Source organism: Microcaecilia unicolor, chromosome 4, assembly GCF_901765095.1.
Source record: "Microcaecilia unicolor chromosome 4, aMicUni1.1, whole genome shotgun sequence".
Classification (NCBI taxonomy): domain Eukaryota; kingdom Metazoa; phylum Chordata; class Amphibia; order Gymnophiona; family Siphonopidae; genus Microcaecilia; species Microcaecilia unicolor.
The window spans coordinates 24131367-24148780 of record NC_044034.1 but is presented as its reverse complement, the minus strand read 5'-3'; the positions used below and the strand labels follow the sequence as shown (position 1 = coordinate 24148780).

General features: G+C 44.9%; 1 protein-coding gene across 1 annotated transcript in view; it reads right to left on the bottom strand.

Moving 5' to 3' along the window:
• Positions 1-15001, bottom strand: part of KLHL35 (kelch like family member 35) — a 37432-nt gene extending 22431 nt beyond the window's left edge. The window contains exons 1-3 of the mRNA XM_030200043.1: positions 14121-15001; positions 5410-5594; positions 2617-2735 (exon numbers count right to left, since the gene is read on the bottom strand). Of these exons, the coding sequence (XP_030055903.1) occupies positions 2617-2735; positions 5410-5594; positions 14121-15001 (1185 nt within the window). The remainder of the gene's footprint in view (positions 1-2616; positions 2736-5409; positions 5595-14120) is intronic.
• Positions 15002-17414: the final 2413 nt, after the last annotated feature.

The following is a 17414-nucleotide window of genomic DNA, read 5'->3' as shown; positions in this document are numbered from 1 at the left end:
TTGGATGCTAATGATGAGTAATAGTAAGGTCCAAGAATTCTGACCTGTTTAAGGATTCTGAATACCTACAACCTAAAACAGCCTGCAATCTGAGTACTAACCATATATTTGTTGAGCCACCATAACAATGCTTGATCAAAACCACTATTCCTTCCCAAGACCACTGAGATACATACATTAGATTATCTCCCCATGCACTATGCAACAGATACAATAGAAGCCATAGAAAGACCTGAAAGTATTTATTAGTATGATCCACCTGAAATTACTATTACCCGCATACCTATACTTCATGGGATTTTGTAGATGAACTCATGGATTTGTTCCATTCATAAAACCTTTCTCACTACAGGTTTGAGTAAGTCTCAAGAGAGATGACATCAGGATTAAGGCCCAAGGGATTAGGTAATATAAAGGGAATTCCATATGCCCAAATAATATATCACCTGTGAATGAACTTTCCTATCTTGCACCATACCTTCTAGCAATTTGTAAGACCAAAACTCCCCCTCTCGTTTGATAGCTTGCCACCTTCTGGAATGGATGATGACAAGCTTGACGAGCTTTGTGTCACCCCTCCTCAGAGGGGGTGACAAGTGGGGAATGTATAATTATGGTACAGCCAGAGACCCCCCCACTGGAATGGTGGTGGGCCCAGTCATAGAGCTCAGGCTATTACAGACCTTGGCTGAGTCAGAAATCTGATGGCTGACATAACTGGGAGCTTACTGGAAAAGTATGGCCTAGTTTGTAGCCTGGATTGAGGCCTAAAAGTTAAGTTAATAGATATGGAAACAAAATAGAGGATTTCAGCACAAAATGGAAGCCCTTATCTGTTACAAAGTGGAATTTTCTCTAATGTAAGTTAGAAAAACAAGTTGAGAAATGAGTGAGTCATAGCAGGTGCAGAGAAAATAGGGAACTAGCTGTCCAAGAGAGGAGGGAGACTTTCCTGTGAGCAGAGAAGGCGTAGCAAGATAGAAGCTACTCATTAGCATGAGCCAATCAGTGACAACCATGACATTAGCATAGATCCAATCAGGTATATCTACTGTCATATTATCCATATCCTGAGGGCACTTATAAAAATCAGGGTATTTCCTGGTTTGAGTTAGAGAGAAAAGGGTTGGCACTCTCTCTCCAAGGGAAACCAATGTGTCCAGCAGAATTAACAAATTACCTAATTGCTTTCCCTTGTAAAACCTCTAATTGGTAAAAGAAATTATAAAACATTAGCAAATAATTAACACCTGTTTGCAGCTTATTATATTCCTATAATTAATTGATTGTACATGCCTGTTGTCAATCACTGATTTGACTTATACCTTGGCAAATAAACTCCTCATTCCAAATGATGATTTGTGGGCTTCACTTAATGATGAAAGGCTGTAAGTATAAATGCTTTTGCTACATCAGGCTATCTTTCGCGGCATTGTATAACTTGTAACCTAAATCCAGTTTGTCATAAGGCTGGTATCTTTTCCTTAGACCAGTACTAGCGTTATTTAGAGATGGAGTCAGATTAAGGTCACTCTAGCCTTCTTGGGGGGGGCTTGGGACCCCTAAATTCTCAACAATAAGTAATGCCATACTGGGAAAAGACCAAGGGTCCATCGAGCCCAGCATCCTGTCCACGACAGCGGCCAATCCAGGACAAGGGCACCTGGTAAGCTTCCCAAACGTACAAATATTCTATACATGTTATTCCTGGAATTGTGGATTTTTCCCAAGTCCATTTAGTAGCGGTTTATGGACTTGTCCTTTAGGAAACCGTACAACCCCTTTTTAAACTCTGCTAAGCTAACCGTCATGTAAATGAGTTTATCTTGTTGGGCAGACTGGATGGACTGTACAGGTCTTTATCTACTGTCATTTACTATGTTAATATGTTGGGGTTCTACATGGAATGTTGCTACTCATTGTGATTCCGGAATCTTGTAACTCTTTAGGATTCCAGAATCTTCAGAACTTTTAGTACAAGAACAGTGCTGGGCAGACTTCTACGGTCTGTGCCCTGAGAAAGGCAAGGACAAATCAAACTCGGGTATACATATAAAGTATCACATACCATGTACAATGAGTTTATCTTGTTAGGCAGACTGGATGGACCATACAGGTCTTTATCTGTCGTCATTTACTATGTTACTATGCCTGTCAAATGCGTACTATACATGGAATATTGGCGCATATTTGTGTGTGCACACAGATGTGAATATATGGTACTATTCTAATTATGTACACGTGCAACACACATACATGTTAGCGCCTATTTTATACAATTGTCTCCAAATGTGCTGTTTTAACTGCAGAGGTGGGCTATAAAATTAAAGGATTATTTTCACCCCCCCCCCCCCCCGCACAGCTTGCAGGTTAACTGATTTTGAAAGGGAAGCCTCTTATAATCTGTAGCAAATCGGTGTAGGCCGGGATTTTGCTACAGATGAAAAAGTGTTTGGGTTAATCTATGCAAATCACTCAAAAGTTCCTCACTGATGAAATCTCCTTTCTGGAATTGTCTTCGGAATCTCCTACAACGAAGCCTGTTTGGATTTACATTATCGGTAACTAAAACGGACATTCTTTTTTTTTAAACTACGTACTTATACAAACTCATACCTTGCCATGAAGAGTGATCATCTTGTGTCGCCATCTACCCTTGTGCAGAGAAGCAACTCTGATCCAGACATTTAGCTGAGAGCTGAACAACCAGACGTCACTACTGCCAACATGGCCTCCTGAAAAGATAAAAGGACAAGAGAGACACAGCAGCTGGTACAAACAGGACGACAGATCTATAGGAAAATGCTTCTGGAAGCTCTTTTCGTTTCCTCCTCAGACATTCAACTGTGCGCCTAGTTTCCAATCAACAGCAAGGATAGAAAACCCAAAAAGAGAGAAGGCATGGTCATCAGTTATTTCTACAGAAGAAAATAACAATTTAAAAGCAATGGTCCAGCAAAGTTTATAAAAATATGACCACATTTAAAAAAAATTAAGTACTTAAGTATTGCCACACTGGGACAGACCAAAGGTCCGTCAAGCCCAGCATCCTGTTTCCAACAGTGGCCAATCCAGGTCACAGATACCTGGCAAGGTCCTGAAAAAGTTCAATGCATTTTATGCTGCTTATCCCAGAAATAAGCAGTGGATTTTCCCCAATTTAATAATGGTCTATGGACTTTTCCTTTAGGAAGCCATCCAGACCTTTTTTATATCCCGCTAAGCTAACCGCCTTTACCACATTCTCTGGCAACGAATTCCAGAGTTTAATTACAGATTGAGTGAAGAAAATTTTTCTCAGATTCGTATTAAATTTACTACTTTGTAGCTTCATCGCTTGCCCCCTAGTCCTAGTATTTTGGAAAGAGCAATCAAACGATTCACGTCTACCCATTCCACTCCACTCTACTCTATCATATCTGTCGTCTTTTCTCTAGACGCTTCAGCCTTTCCTCAAAGGGAAGTCGTCCCATCCCCTTTATCATTTTCGTCGCCCTTCTCTGTACCTTTTCTAATTGCACTATATCTTTTATGAGACGCGGTGACCAGAATTGAACACAATATTCGAGGTGTGGTCGCACTATGGACTGATACAAAGGCATTATAACGTCCTCGCTTTTGTTTTCCATTCCTTTGCAGTATGGTAGCATTATCTAGTAGAGCAGCACAGGGAATAGGGGTCCAATTTGGGGATTTATTTTTCATTTCATTTGTAGAGGGAGTGGTTTTTTAAATTATTTTTTTAAGTGAATGTAATGACACAGTGCACTAGAGACAGGCAGAACCCCCCCCCCCCCCCCCCCCCCACACACACACACCATACCAGTTAAACCCACATTTTAAAGGTGTAAAACAACCCCACTCCTAGGCCTTCCCTCCATCTCTCCCATGCCTTCAGGCTCCTCCCCCTTATCTTACCCAATACTTGAAGTAGAAATTAAGCAAGAGCAATCCTCAGTGGCACCTGCCCTACTGGTGCCATATCTCAAAATCAGCTAGATCCTTTTTGGAGTACAGCACTTGTAAGACAGGAAGACTGCAAATCGTTCCTACCTCATTTGGATGTCAAGAATCAAGGAATGGTGTGTTTTAGCAGTATTCGGATGATATTTAAATGTTTAAAAGATGGTCGTGTCTTATGCTGCCACCTGCTGGCCTTTTCAGGAAAGAAGAAAAAACCCAAAAACATTCTACAGAGAACAGAAACAGAAAAAAAGCAGATGGCCAAGGGGATAATGATGTCACTGAAGCTACACTCAGGCTAATAAATTTATTGATAACCCAACATGGCCGTTCCTAGAGAATGGGATAGATAAAGGAGATGCCGGGGATCTTTTTTTTTTTCAGCTTTAAAGTTTGGGTTTATTTGGAGGGAGGGTGCAAGACAGACTAACAAAATGAAAAAAATGAAAAGGAACAATATTTTGTTTCATTTCCAAATCAAAAACAGGAAATGTTCTGGATATTTTCTGTCATTTCCAAGGAAAGCATTGATACCCCCCCAATTAAACTCTTGTCAGCAGTGTCACTGGTCCCCCGTTTAATGCTTCTCTCTGACCCCATGCAACATGGAGACTGAGTGAATGCAGTAAGCATTCACAGTGGGGTGGGGTGGGGTAGGAGTCAGAGGCAGCAGTAAGGAAGACAAATATGGACACCGGATTCATTCTGCCATCTTTTTTTTCTTTAAGATGATTTCTGATGCCAGGTGGCAATAGTGTTCAAGCCAGTCAGGCAGAGAGTGGCCTAGTGCTTAGTAGGCTGGGAGCAAGGAGGCTGGGACTTCAAATCCTACGTCTCCTGGTTACATTGAACAAGCATAAAAAAATTCTCAATGCCACACTGACTTTTGCACAGCCAAACTGCTCCCCTCTGCAACTGGCCTTCCAGAGGTTGCTCATGGCCCCTTTGGTATGAAAACATTAACAACTATTGCAAACTGTGTATTGAGAACAAAACTCAACTCACAGAGAGAACTTAAAACAGATCCACTTTATCATTATTAGGGGAAAAAGAGATGTCGCAAGATGTTAACAACCAACTTTTTTATGTTGGTAACAAAACATATCTTTAGTGACAATTCAATCACTGGTCCCAAAAAGACCCCAAGACAATTTTTTTATCCAAAATTGCAGTGACCAAAATCCCTTCAAAAGCGTAAGAATTTACTTTATATCATTCATTGTTCATTTTTCATCATTTCAGAAAAACAGTTCATCTGTAATGAGAAAGAAAGATTCTAACAGGCGCCCGTTTCGCCAGTTGCTTCATCAGAGAATCTTCTCTATTAATTATCAAACCCTGCACATGGCCTTGCGTTTGAAAATTTACTGACCCCTTGGGACTTTAATAAGAAATAAATGATCCAATCCTTTTGGACTGAATGTGGGGCAATAGCAGATTTCTTACCTGATATATATATGTCATTCTTCAGAGTGCAAGCAGCAAATTCCGACTTGGCGTATCCAGGCACGCTGGCCAGGGCTGTCCACTGTCCACTCTTCGGGTGGTACATGTCGGTGAAGGGTAGCTTCAGAACACCCTTTTTGTCACAGCCACCTATGACTATTATCATCTCCGTTAGTTCCATAAACCTAAACGTACAAGGTTGTGTAAGTCACGAGGAAGGCCAACAATGACGATTCTGCAAAGTTCTGCTCTGGGACTGGAGCAGGGATTCTTAGTGGGAGGTGAAAAAGATTTCTGATCCAAGCAATAAAGACTGGATTGGTATTTTATGCATGTGGAGAACAGAAGAGAAGCAGACAATATGAAAACCATGGTTTGCCAAATGGCTGTCTTGGGGCAGATGAATACTTAACTGGTGTGAAATCTCAAGCCTTACCAAACTGATAAAAACAGCGTCTCCAACCTAGGTTAGCGTGTGTTGAGGCAGACGTTTGGCGAAACGTGGCCATGTCGGGCGACCTTGTTTAGACCTGGAAGTTAAAAAGTGGTAAATAAAGACTTTGGTTTTCATATGGTCCTGCTTCTCGTCTGTCCTCCATATTGGATTTCATGAACCATTTGCCTTGTTATTTTCTCAGCCTGTAGACACCTAGACACCCCCCCCCCCAAAAAAAAAAAAAAAAACAGCAAATCATACAATCGTAAGAGACATCATATGGAACATAACAGAGTCATGGTGCAGGTCAATAGTTGACTTAGTGGCTGCCTGCTTGCGACATGCCGAGATACCACTAGATGTCACTGCCTCCTTGGCGAGTTTACGGTTATGTTTTTCTTAGCAATAATCTGAATGATCTGCTGGTGAACATGTAACGACTTTTGGAAATTACCATCATAGGGAGTAATTTCATAGCAGAACACTTACAGCTTTTTTTAAAAAGTTGCTTATTAGGAGGGGTCGGTATCAATGTAGGATATCGTTACAAAAGATTATTTTTCTGCTAACCCAGCTTATTAGTAGCTGTGGGGTCCTATTACTAAGGTGCGCTGAAAAATTGCCTGCGCTGGTATAGACGCATGTATTGGATGTGCTCAGGTCCATTTTTCAGCGCACCTGCAAAAAAAAAATGACTTTACGGGGAGGGGTCCGAAAATAGACGTGCAGCAAAATAAAAATTGGTGCGCGTCCATTTTGGACCTGAGACCTTACCGCCACCCAGTGACTTAGTGGTAAAGTCTCACGCATTAACCAGGTTAGCACATGTCACAAATTTTCCGGCGCGAGTAGTGGACGCACGTAAAAAATGAAATTACTGCCCCTGGCCACAGGGCCGCTGAGAGACTAGGCTGGGCCCAGGGCAGGGCCACGCCCGGGGTTCTGCCCCTGCCGCCCTCGCTGCCTTGCCCCCCCCCCACGAGGTTGCCACACTTCCCCCCAGACTGCTGCAGTCACTGCTCCCCCTCCACCCCCCCCCCCCCCGAGGTCGCCGCCACCGAGCCGGGCCCCCTGCATTGAAATGGCAGTCTCACCTCCGTGAAAGCAGCGCTGCAGGCAGCAGAACACCTCCCTTGGGCCCTCCTTCCCTCCTTGTGTCCCGCCCTCGCGGAAGTTACGTCAGACGAGGGCGGGACACAGGGAGGGAAGGAGGGCCCAAGGGAGGCGTTCTGCTGCCTGCAGCGCTGCTTTCACGGAGGTGAGACTGCAATTTCAATGCAGGGGGCAGATGGTTGACGACGGAGGGTGGGTGGGACTGCAGCAGCGGACCCCTATATCTCATTGCTAAAATAACACAAGTTAGTGGTAAAATAACACAACTTAACAACAGCCCACATTGATAAACCTCTCCCCTTTATGTCTATTTTATAAAGACTAAACACTGTCAAGCAAGACCAAGCACCTTCTTCCTTCGGAGGACATAAGCTCTCTTTCAAAATCATCTTCCACAATTATAATCATCAGCTCTTTTTGATATATTATGTTTTAGCTTCAAAATATAAAGCTACATATTCTGAGATTGGTATTAAAGCATGATCTTACTTTCCATCAAACCAAAAACAATCTTCAAACACATGGAATTGCTTCAACGGCTGCACAAGGCCAAGCAGCAGCGATTGTATAGGTGGTAATAATGGAAATTATGTCACATCCCTCCAACTGGTGGCAGGCACATTTTAGTTTGTAAAAAAAACTCCTTGATGAAAAAGTACAGTGGGGGAAATAAGTATTTGATCCCTTGCTGATTTTGTAAGTTTGCCCACTGACAAAGACATGAGCAGCCCATAATTGAAGGGTAGGTTATTGGTAACAGTGAGAGATAGCACATCACAAATTAAATCCGGAAAATCACATTGTGGAAAGTATATGAATTTATTTGCATTCTGCAGAAGGAAATAAGTATTTGATCCCTCTGGCAAACAAGACCTAATACTTGGTGGCAAAACCCTTGTTGGCAAGCACAGCGGTCAGACGTCTTCTGTAGTTGATGATGAGGTTTGCACACATGTCAGGAGGAATTTTGGTCCACTCCTCTTTGCAGATCATCTCTAAATCATTAAGAGTTCTGGGCTGTTGCTTGGCAACTCGCAGCTTCAGCTCCCTCCATAAGTTTTCAATGGGATTAAGGTCTGGTGACTGGCTAGGCCACTCCATGACCCTAATGTGCTTCTTCCTGAGCCACTCCTTTGTTGCCTTGGCTGTATGTTTTGGGTCATTGTCGTGCTGGAAGACCCAGCCACGACCCATTTTTAAGGCCCTGGCGGAGGGAAGGAGGTTGTCACTCAGAATTGTACGGTACATGGCCCCATCCATTCTCCCATTGATGCGGTGAAGTAGTCCTGTGCCCTTAGCAGAGAAACACCCCCAAAACATAACATTTCCACCTCCATGCTTGACAGTGGGGACGGTGTTCTTTGGGTCATAGGCAGCATTTCTCTTCCTCCAAACACGGCGAGTTGAGTTCATGCCAAAGAGCTCAATTTTTGTCTCATCTGACCACAGCACCTTCTCCCAATCACTCTCGGCATCATCCAGGTGTTCACTGGCAAACTTCAGACGGGCCGTCACATGTGCCTTCCAGAGCAGGGGGACCTTGCGGGCACTGCAGGATTGCAATCCGTTATGTCGTAATGTGTTACCAATGGTTTTCGTGGTGACAGTGGTCCCAGCTGCCTTGAGATCATTGACAAGTTCCCCCCTTGTAGTTGTAGGCTGATTTCTAACCTTCCTCATGATCAAGGATACCCCACGAGGTGAGATTTTGCGTGGAGCCCCAGATCTTTGTCGATTGACAGTCATTTTGTACTTCTTCCATTTTCTTACTATGGCACCAACAGTTGTCTCCTTCTCGCCCAGCGTCTTACTGATGGTTTTGTAGCCCATTCCAGCCTTGTGCAGGTGTATGATCTTGTCCCTGACATCCTTAGACAGCTCCTTGCTCTTGGCCATTTTGTAGAGGTTAGAGTCTGACTGATTCACTGAGTCTGTGGATAGGTGTCTTTCATACAGGTGACCATTGCCGACAGCTGTCTGTCATGCAGGTAACGAGTTGATTTGGAGCATCTACCTGGTCTGTAGGGGCCAGATCTCTTACTGGTTGGTGGGGGATCAAATACTTATTTCCCTCTGCAGAATGCAAATAAATTCATATACTTTCCACAATGTGATTTTCCGGATTTAATTTGTGATGTGCTATCTCTCACTGTTACCAATAACCTACCCTTCAATTATGGGCTGCTCATGTCTTTGTCAGTGGGCAAACTTACAAAATCAGCAAGGGATCAAATACTTATTTCCCCCACTGTAGATATTTTGATCATCAAAACAATGAGATGCGAGTCAAACCTCATCATATTGGAAAAACATAAATTGGAACAGTAAAATGAGGTTTCATAGCTTCCACCTCAGAATCCGAGAACAAATTCACTCATAAGTCAGTATTTGAGGTCATGGCACGCATGCGCCCCACTGGATAACTTCAAATTAAAGAGAGTGAAATTGACAAAGTTGGGGTTCTTCCTTTAGGGGAGTTACAGTCTGTGTACATTCTAGCATGAGTTCACATCATGAATTGTTGTTATTGAATTATAAGCATCATACACAGGATGACAGATTAATTTCAGCTATAAAATATTTGGACACTAGTAAATAAGGCCCATTTCTGACACAAATGAAACGGGCGCTAGCAAGGTTTTCCTCGGAGTGTGTATGTTTGAGAGAGTGTGTGTGAGAGTGACTGTGTGAGAGATCGAGAGAGTGAATGTGCGAGTGTGTGTGTGCGACAGAGACAGAGTGAGACTGGATGCGAGTGTGTCTGTGAGAGAGAGAGAGTGTGTGTGTAAGAATGAGCATGTGTGCCATGGGGGCCCCCCTCCCTCCCTCCCTTCCTCCCAGTTCCAGGGTCCCCCCTCCCTCTGAGTTCCAAGGTCGTCCCCCTCCCTTCCTCCGAGTTCAAGGGTCGTCCCCTCCTCCCTCTGAGTTCCAGGGTCACCCCCTCCCTCCCTCCGAGTTCCAGGTTAGTCCGTCCCCTCCCTCCCTCCGAGTTCCAGGGTCGTCCCCTCCCTCTCTCCCTATCTCCGAGTTCCAGGGTCATCCCCTCCCTCCCTCTGAGTTCCAGGGTCGTCGTCCCCCTCCCTCACTCACACCAAGTTCCAGGGTCATCCCCTCCCTCCTTCCCTCTGAGTTCCAGGGCTGTCCTCCCCCTCCCTCCCTCCCTCTGAGTTTCAGGGTCCCCCCTCCCTCCCTTTGTCCAAGTTTCAGGTCCCCCTCCCTCCGAGTTTCAGGGTCCCCCTCCCTCCCAGTTCCAGGGTCGTTGTCCCTCCCTTCCTTCCAGTTCCAGCACCCCTCCCTCCGAATTTTAGAAGTAATCTTCACTTACTAAGTCGGGGTTACGGTGGCTGTCAGCAGCGGTAAAAGGCGTGCAGGCTCAGCCCTTCTCTCTCAGCTCTGGTCCCGCCCTCATTTCCTGTTTCCACAAGGGACAGAAAGTTGTTATAGAGCTGCTTCTGTGAGTGTGAAAGTGAATGTGAGTCTTTCCTTCTGTCGGTGGCTGAGGAGTGGGGAGGGGGTATAGAAGGTAGAATGGCTATCCAAGCATGCTGAAAACATCTCAAGAACAGAAGGAAATGAAGAGCAAAAATCTCAAAGCTGTTGAATCGGTGCCCAATAAGGTAGTGGTGGTCAGTGATTCTCTTCTGAGGAGTACTCAGGCACCTATCTGCCAACCAGATATGATGTCCAGGGAGGTGTATCAGAAAGATTGTCAAGACTCTTCAAGCCTACTGACCACTATCCTATGCTGCTCATCCATGTTGGCACAAATGATACTGCTAGGCATCCTACTGAACAGATCGAACGTGACTTCAAGGCTCTGGGTCAGAGGGTGATGCACCCAGGTGTGCACACGGTGTTCTCATCGATCCTTCCCGTTGAAGGTAAAGGCCAAGTAATAGAAGCTAAATGTGTGGCTGCGTGATTGGTACCAACGCGAGCGCTTCGGATTCCTAGACCGTGGGATGATTTTCCAAGAGCTACTGAGCAGTGATGGTGTCCATCTTTCAAGGAAGGGGCAAAGTGTCTTCAATTACAGACTGGCTAAAGAAAGCTTTAAACTAAATTTGCTGGGGATGGGAGAGCAAAGCCCCAAAGTCATCAATAACCCTCAGGAAGGTAAGACATCAAATACCTTACAGAAAGCGGAAAAAAAGAGTAACCTCTGGAGAGCCTTGTATACCAACGCCCGTAGTATGGGAAATAAATTTCTAGATCTAGAGGCTGCAATGATGGAAGCTGACTTGGATTTAGTGGGGGTCAGTTCATGGAGAATCATGACTGGGATATAGTTATACCTGGCTATAATCTATCCAACTCCCTCACACCGTTCAATATCATCTCAACCGGAGTACTGACAAAGTCGAGGTACAGTTAATTGATTGGATCAGAGATTCACCAGTGGGATTTAGTCTCCCCGAGTTTCATCAAGGCTGCCAGCTAACCACTGCTAAGAGAACTGCTAATTGTATTAAAGAGATCTGTTAATCCCTTGCAGTGTGAACAAGAATAAGGAGAATTGTGTTTGACTCAGTCTCCTACCACACTCAGGGCCAGATGCACATAAGTCGTCGTTAGAGCCGTTCCCTACTGAATTCCATAGCGAATCGGTAGGGAACGGCTATGCATCAAGGAAAGGGAATGCAAATGAGCTACTCGTAGCTTACTTGCATTCTCTATTCCATCGTAAAACAGTCGGCCAATCGGTCGGTCGAGCATGTGCAGAGCAGCAAAGCATTATGCTGTCTGCTCTGCGCATGCCAAATACGTCTCAAGTGCCAATTGCTCGTCAGGAGCGTCCTTTATGGATGTTCTTCACTGTAGTGTATTATAAAAAAAAATCACAGGCTCTGATGCTGCAGGCATCCACTGCACCTACCATGGTACTTCCGGGTCTCTGAGCCAATCACAACGCGTTTAGCTCAGCTGAGAGCCTGCAGCATCGGAGCCAGGGCTTCTGCTAATGTGTTGACTGAATTTCACTCATAGCAAGCAAGTGTAGTTTGGAAGTTGTTAGTCTTGAAAAGGTTCATGAATGGCAGAATAACAAATGTTCAAATAAATAAATAAAAATGGGGAGAAAATAATAAATAACTCCAATTTTAACAAAATTATTGGTGGGATTTGAACCCACCACCTCTGAATTACAAGACCGGTGCTCGGCCACAGCTCTATTTGCGTGGATGTCCCTCCCTTACTTCCAGGTCTCTCAGCTGAGTGAAGCACGGGCAAAAAGGGCGTTTTTATTATTGCGGGGGGGGGGGGGGGAGGACGCACAAAATGGATGTTGTTTTTTTTAAGCGAAGCTTTATTTAAAAAAAAATCAAACAGGCTCCGATGCTGCGGGCTCTTTTTTGGACATCATTCAACCCCGGAATAATAAAAACGTCCTTTTTGCCCGTGATTCACTCAGCTGAGAGACCTGGAAGTCTGTGAGCCAATCACAGCGCGTTTAGCTCGGCTGAACACGTTGTGATTGGCTCAGGGACTTCCAGGTCTCAGCTGAGTAAAGCACGGGCAAAAAGGACGTTTTTATTATTCCAGGGTTGAATGATGTCCAAAAAAGAGCCTGCAGCATCGGAGCCTGTTTGATTTTTTTTTAATAAAGCTTCACTTAAAAAAAAAAAAACGTCCATTTTGGTTGGAGATAGAAACAAAAAGGAGTACAATATTTTGGATACAACAGAGTGCATTGCTGGAGAGACTTTTGCTACAGTTAAAATTTTCTGATTACATATTAAATGTCTTTGCCAGAGTTACAAATGATATGTAACTCTGAAAGACATTAAGTAAATCTTGGTTCAGAACAACTTTATTAGTTATTTAATGGAGAATTATTAAAAGTCTGTACTGCTTATTTGGCCTCTGGGATTTTATCCATTCCCAGCCTTGGTCCCAAAATCAATAAATTTGTTTGGCTACCTAGTTCCCACTGCATGGGGCAAGCATTAAGCAGCTGCCTATGCAGGGCACTTAAACCTGGGGTTACAGATATATATTTCAGCACACTGCTATAAAATCTTCTTGAATGCCAAACTGTTTTGATACTTTTACTTGATTCTCATCAAGTGCACTTACAACACTTGCCTTAAGGTGATGATATGGAGAAATTTTAATAATTACATCATATTATGTTGATCTATGTCATGTCCTCTACCTCAACACAAGTGGCGTCTTCAGGCTGCGCAGGGTCCCATCGACACGCACAGTTGACTAGCACAGCCCTGAGCCATGTGTGTGTAGCTCTTCTCTGGCTGCAGGCTCCTTGATTGCTTTGCTTCCACCCACCTGGGTCTGCTTTTCCTCTGCCTGGCTTCCTTTGCTTCTCTCCTATAGGTCTTCCGGTTCCTCCTTCCCCTGCTCTTGTCCTATGACTCTGCCCCTTCTCCCTGCTGATGTCAGGCACCAGCACTTTATCAGCTGAGCTCTCTCTAGACTCCTTGCTTCGGTTTCTACTTTGGTAGGTGTTACTTGCTCAGTAGTGTGCTTCTCCTCTACTTTGTTCTTCGTTGCTGACTCTGCCTGTACCTGGATTACTCTTGTACCTGCTGCCTGCCTCCTGACCTTGCCTGTACCTGGATTACTCTTGTGTCTGCTGCCTGCCTACTGACTCTGCCTGTACCTGGATTACTCTCGTACCTGCTGCCTCCCTTCTGCCTGTACCTGGATCATTCTCTTGCCTGCTGCCCATCTGGCCGTCACGTTCATCACCCCACTTCCTGCTCCATCTCATAAGCCCTGCAGGCCGCCTGCACCTAGGGGCTCAACCTCTGGGGAACGGCGGTCAGTGCAGGTGAAACCCGGGGTTGTCGGGCCACCAAGCAGAACCTGGTCCAAGTACCGGGCTCAGCAGCGCTCTACTTGGTACAAGAACTCACAGGTCTGACAATCTATAAATACAGATGCCCTTTTGGCTTAAATCAAATAGCACCATGAGATACTTCTGCTATGAGATTCAAAACCCTAGAAAGTTCTGAAAAGCAAGTTAAACCAAACACAGTAAAAACTGATGACAGACATCCTGACTTTTAGAAAGCCATCTCCCACCCAAATCATGTTCTGTCTGTTGTGAGATGGAAGAAAAAAAATAGCCCCATCTGTAGATGTATTATAAGCATGTCCAGCTTCTTATCTAGTCTCATCATCATACAATTTTAAGTTTTACCTTCTAGGCCTTGCTCTTAGTGAAGTGGCCTCATGGCCAAGAATGAAGTACTTCCGAGCCTCATGCAGCAAAGGAAAACACTCCTGGCAGCCCTGGATCAATTTATCCACTTCAACCTTTTCTAGAAAATATGCGGGATTCAGGAGAGGAAGGCGCACGTGTTCTAAGAGATTCTTCAAAGCCGCCTTCCTTGTCACCCCGTTGTGACGGACCCACCGCATCACTGCTTCAAAGACCACCTCTTCTTTTGGAACGACCAGTTGCTCATCCGATAGATACTCGATCAACTCTGTCTGACTTAATTCCAGGAACTCTTCATGACGCGACACCTCTGCAAATCCCTCCAGCATGACTTTCTTGCTTTTTTCCGATAAAGAAGCAATGGAAAAAGAATCTGCAAACTTCTTCATGCCCACACAGTTGTAAGGATGAAGCTGGTCCTCTAGAAATGTGATGCAAGCATCTCGAAGTCTGGAGATCTGGAGGAGATCACAAGCTTCCAAGATGCCCTCAACATTCTCTTCTTCAATGACTAGGTTTCCTCCATACATGTAGTCCAAAAGAAGAGTCATTGAGGGTGCAGAGATCTTTTGAATGCTCACAACCTCTTGATGTCCTTCTTTTAAACTGCCACCAAACATTGCTCTGAAGTAAGCACTGTTAGCAGACAGCATGGCTCGGTGGCAGGGGAACTCCTGCCCGTCAATCAGCAGCACCACATCAGTAAGAATGCCACTTCGCCTATACAAGCTTAAGGTCTGCAGGATGTGCTCAGCTCGGCATGGTCCACTGCAAAGTTGCAGGCAGAATGTCTCTCTGCTTTCCTGTTGAAAGTCTATCCTTCTGTAGCTGGAGTTCTCTTCATTTATGGGCTGTGTCATCCTAAAATGTAAAAAAAAAAAAAACTAGGAAATTATTTGATGACCAGATAATAAAATGGGCCCATTTTTAATAACTTTTTCTATTACCTGTTCACTAATTTCTTACATTGCCTATACATTCTTCATGCCTATACCTAAATTAAAATATGTCAAGGCAATATAAACAAACACAGTGGTTGGCATTTCTCAGCAGTTAAGAACATCCTAATGCCATTATCATGTGTTATCTGCCGCAGGGCCTGTTTTGAATAAGCACCTGGAAGGTCTGGCTTTTTTTTTGAAACATTGAATTGTGTGATTTAACCCCTCACTCTCATTTACCCTCCCAGTTTACTACGTTTTGCTAGCGGCTACCGTGCGCTAACGCTGACACAACCCATTCACTTTGGATGGACTGTGTTGGAACTGCCGCAGGGCTTAGTGAACAGGGATATTGCCTCAGCTGACCAACTTAGTTCTTCAAATATTTCTTCCCTAGGTTCACCTGTAGATAGGGTTTGGTCTTTCTTCTCTACCAACTCTTGATTCAGTTAAATTCTCTCTCTCCAAATACTCATCTTCGCATTGCTTGTTAGATCCGAGCCCTACCTATTTATTAAAGTCGGAACCTGACCTGTTTGTTAGCTGTCTTATGTCAAACCTTTCTTTTATGTTGTCTCAAGGCTTATTCCATAAAGACAGTGGCGTTCCTAGGGGGGGGGGCGGTAGGTGCGGTCCGCCCCGGGTGCACGCCGCTGACGGGGCAGAGAAAAAGCATGGAACAACGGAGGACAGGCGCACGCAGCACCCCCCCCCCAGCGGCGTGCATCTGAGGGGTTTCCTTCCAGTGTTGCCAGGTGGGCGGTTTTACCGCCCAATTGGGCGGTTTTCCGCGACCCGCCGCGGGAAATTTTTGCCCGCGGCGGGTTGCGGTTTTTTGGGCTGCTTTTTGGGCTTCAGGGCGGTTTTTTGGGTGGCTTTTTCGGCCGCGGGGGGCGGGGTTAGTGACATTTTTGGGCGGGGTTAGTGACGTTTTGGGCGGGGTTAGTGACGTGGGAGGCGGGGCCGATGACGTGGGAGGCGGGGCCGATGACGGGGGAGCCGGGGCCGGTGACGGCGGGGGCGGGGTTGATGACGGCGGGGGCGGGGGTGATGACGCGGGGTGGGGGTGTCAGGGGCGGGGTTTGAGTTTGGGCGGGTTTTGGGCGGTTTTTGTGCTGGATTGGGTGGGAAAAAATTTTTCCACCTGGCAACACTGTTTCCTTCGCGGGGGGTGTCCTTTAGCCTGGGGGGGTCCGCGCTGCATCCGGGGGGGGGCACAGCACCCGGGGGGCGGGGCGCATCGGCGATCCGCCCCGGGTGTCAGCCCCCCTAGGAATGCCAATGCCTAAAGACCAAGGCAAAATAATTCTTATGCCCATTCCTAAGAACCCCCCCAAGTCTAGCATGAGCGAAGTATCCAATTATAGACCAGTGGCCACCATACTACTGTTAATAAAGATGATGGAAGGTCTGGTGTCCAGTCAACTCATGGAATACCTTCAGACTCATACATAGTAACATAGTAGGTGACGGCAGAAAAAGATCTGTACGGTCCATCCAGTCTGCCCAACAATAGAAACTCATATGCGCTACTTTATATGTAAACCTGACCTTGATTTGTATCTACCATTTTCAGGGCACAGACTGTAGAAGTCTGCCCAGCACTAGCCCCGCCTCCCAACCACTAGCCCTGCCTCCCAACCACTAGCCCCATACTATCTTACATAGTTCTCAAACAGGGTTTAGACCTGCATATAGTACAAAGACAGTTCTTAACACCTTGATAACCAACTTCAGGATGGACCTAAGTCAGGGCAAAAAAGTTTGCTTTTACAATTTCATATGTCCAGTGCTTTTGACATGGTTGACCATAAGATTTTACTGAGTCTGATGGATCAGTTTGGCATTTGTGGTGAAGTCCTGCAATGGTTAAATGGTTTCTTAAAGTCAAGACAACCTCAAGCAAAATTATCTGGTAACATTTCTTCATCCTGGATCTCTGTGTGTGGGATGCCCCAGGGTTCTCACCTTTCTCCCATTATGTTTAATATAAATGATGTTCCACTAGGTAGATTATTGGAAACAAATGGCTTTAATGCCTTTATTTATTCTGACGACATCACTATTTATATATCATTTAAAGAAAACTTAGATGAAATGTTGCCTAGAATTAAGTCCGGCTTGGATCTGATGGAATCTTGTGCTGACAATTTTAAAATGAAACTGAAAATGGATAAAACCAAGTTCTTAATTGCAACCAATTCTGCCCACCCAATGACAAATAAAAATTTTACTACTGATAATGTGTCCTTTTTCTGCCACCATGAAAATCTTAGGATCAACTAATAATTATCGAACAATAATCGAACAATGGAGTTCAAACGTGCGTGGG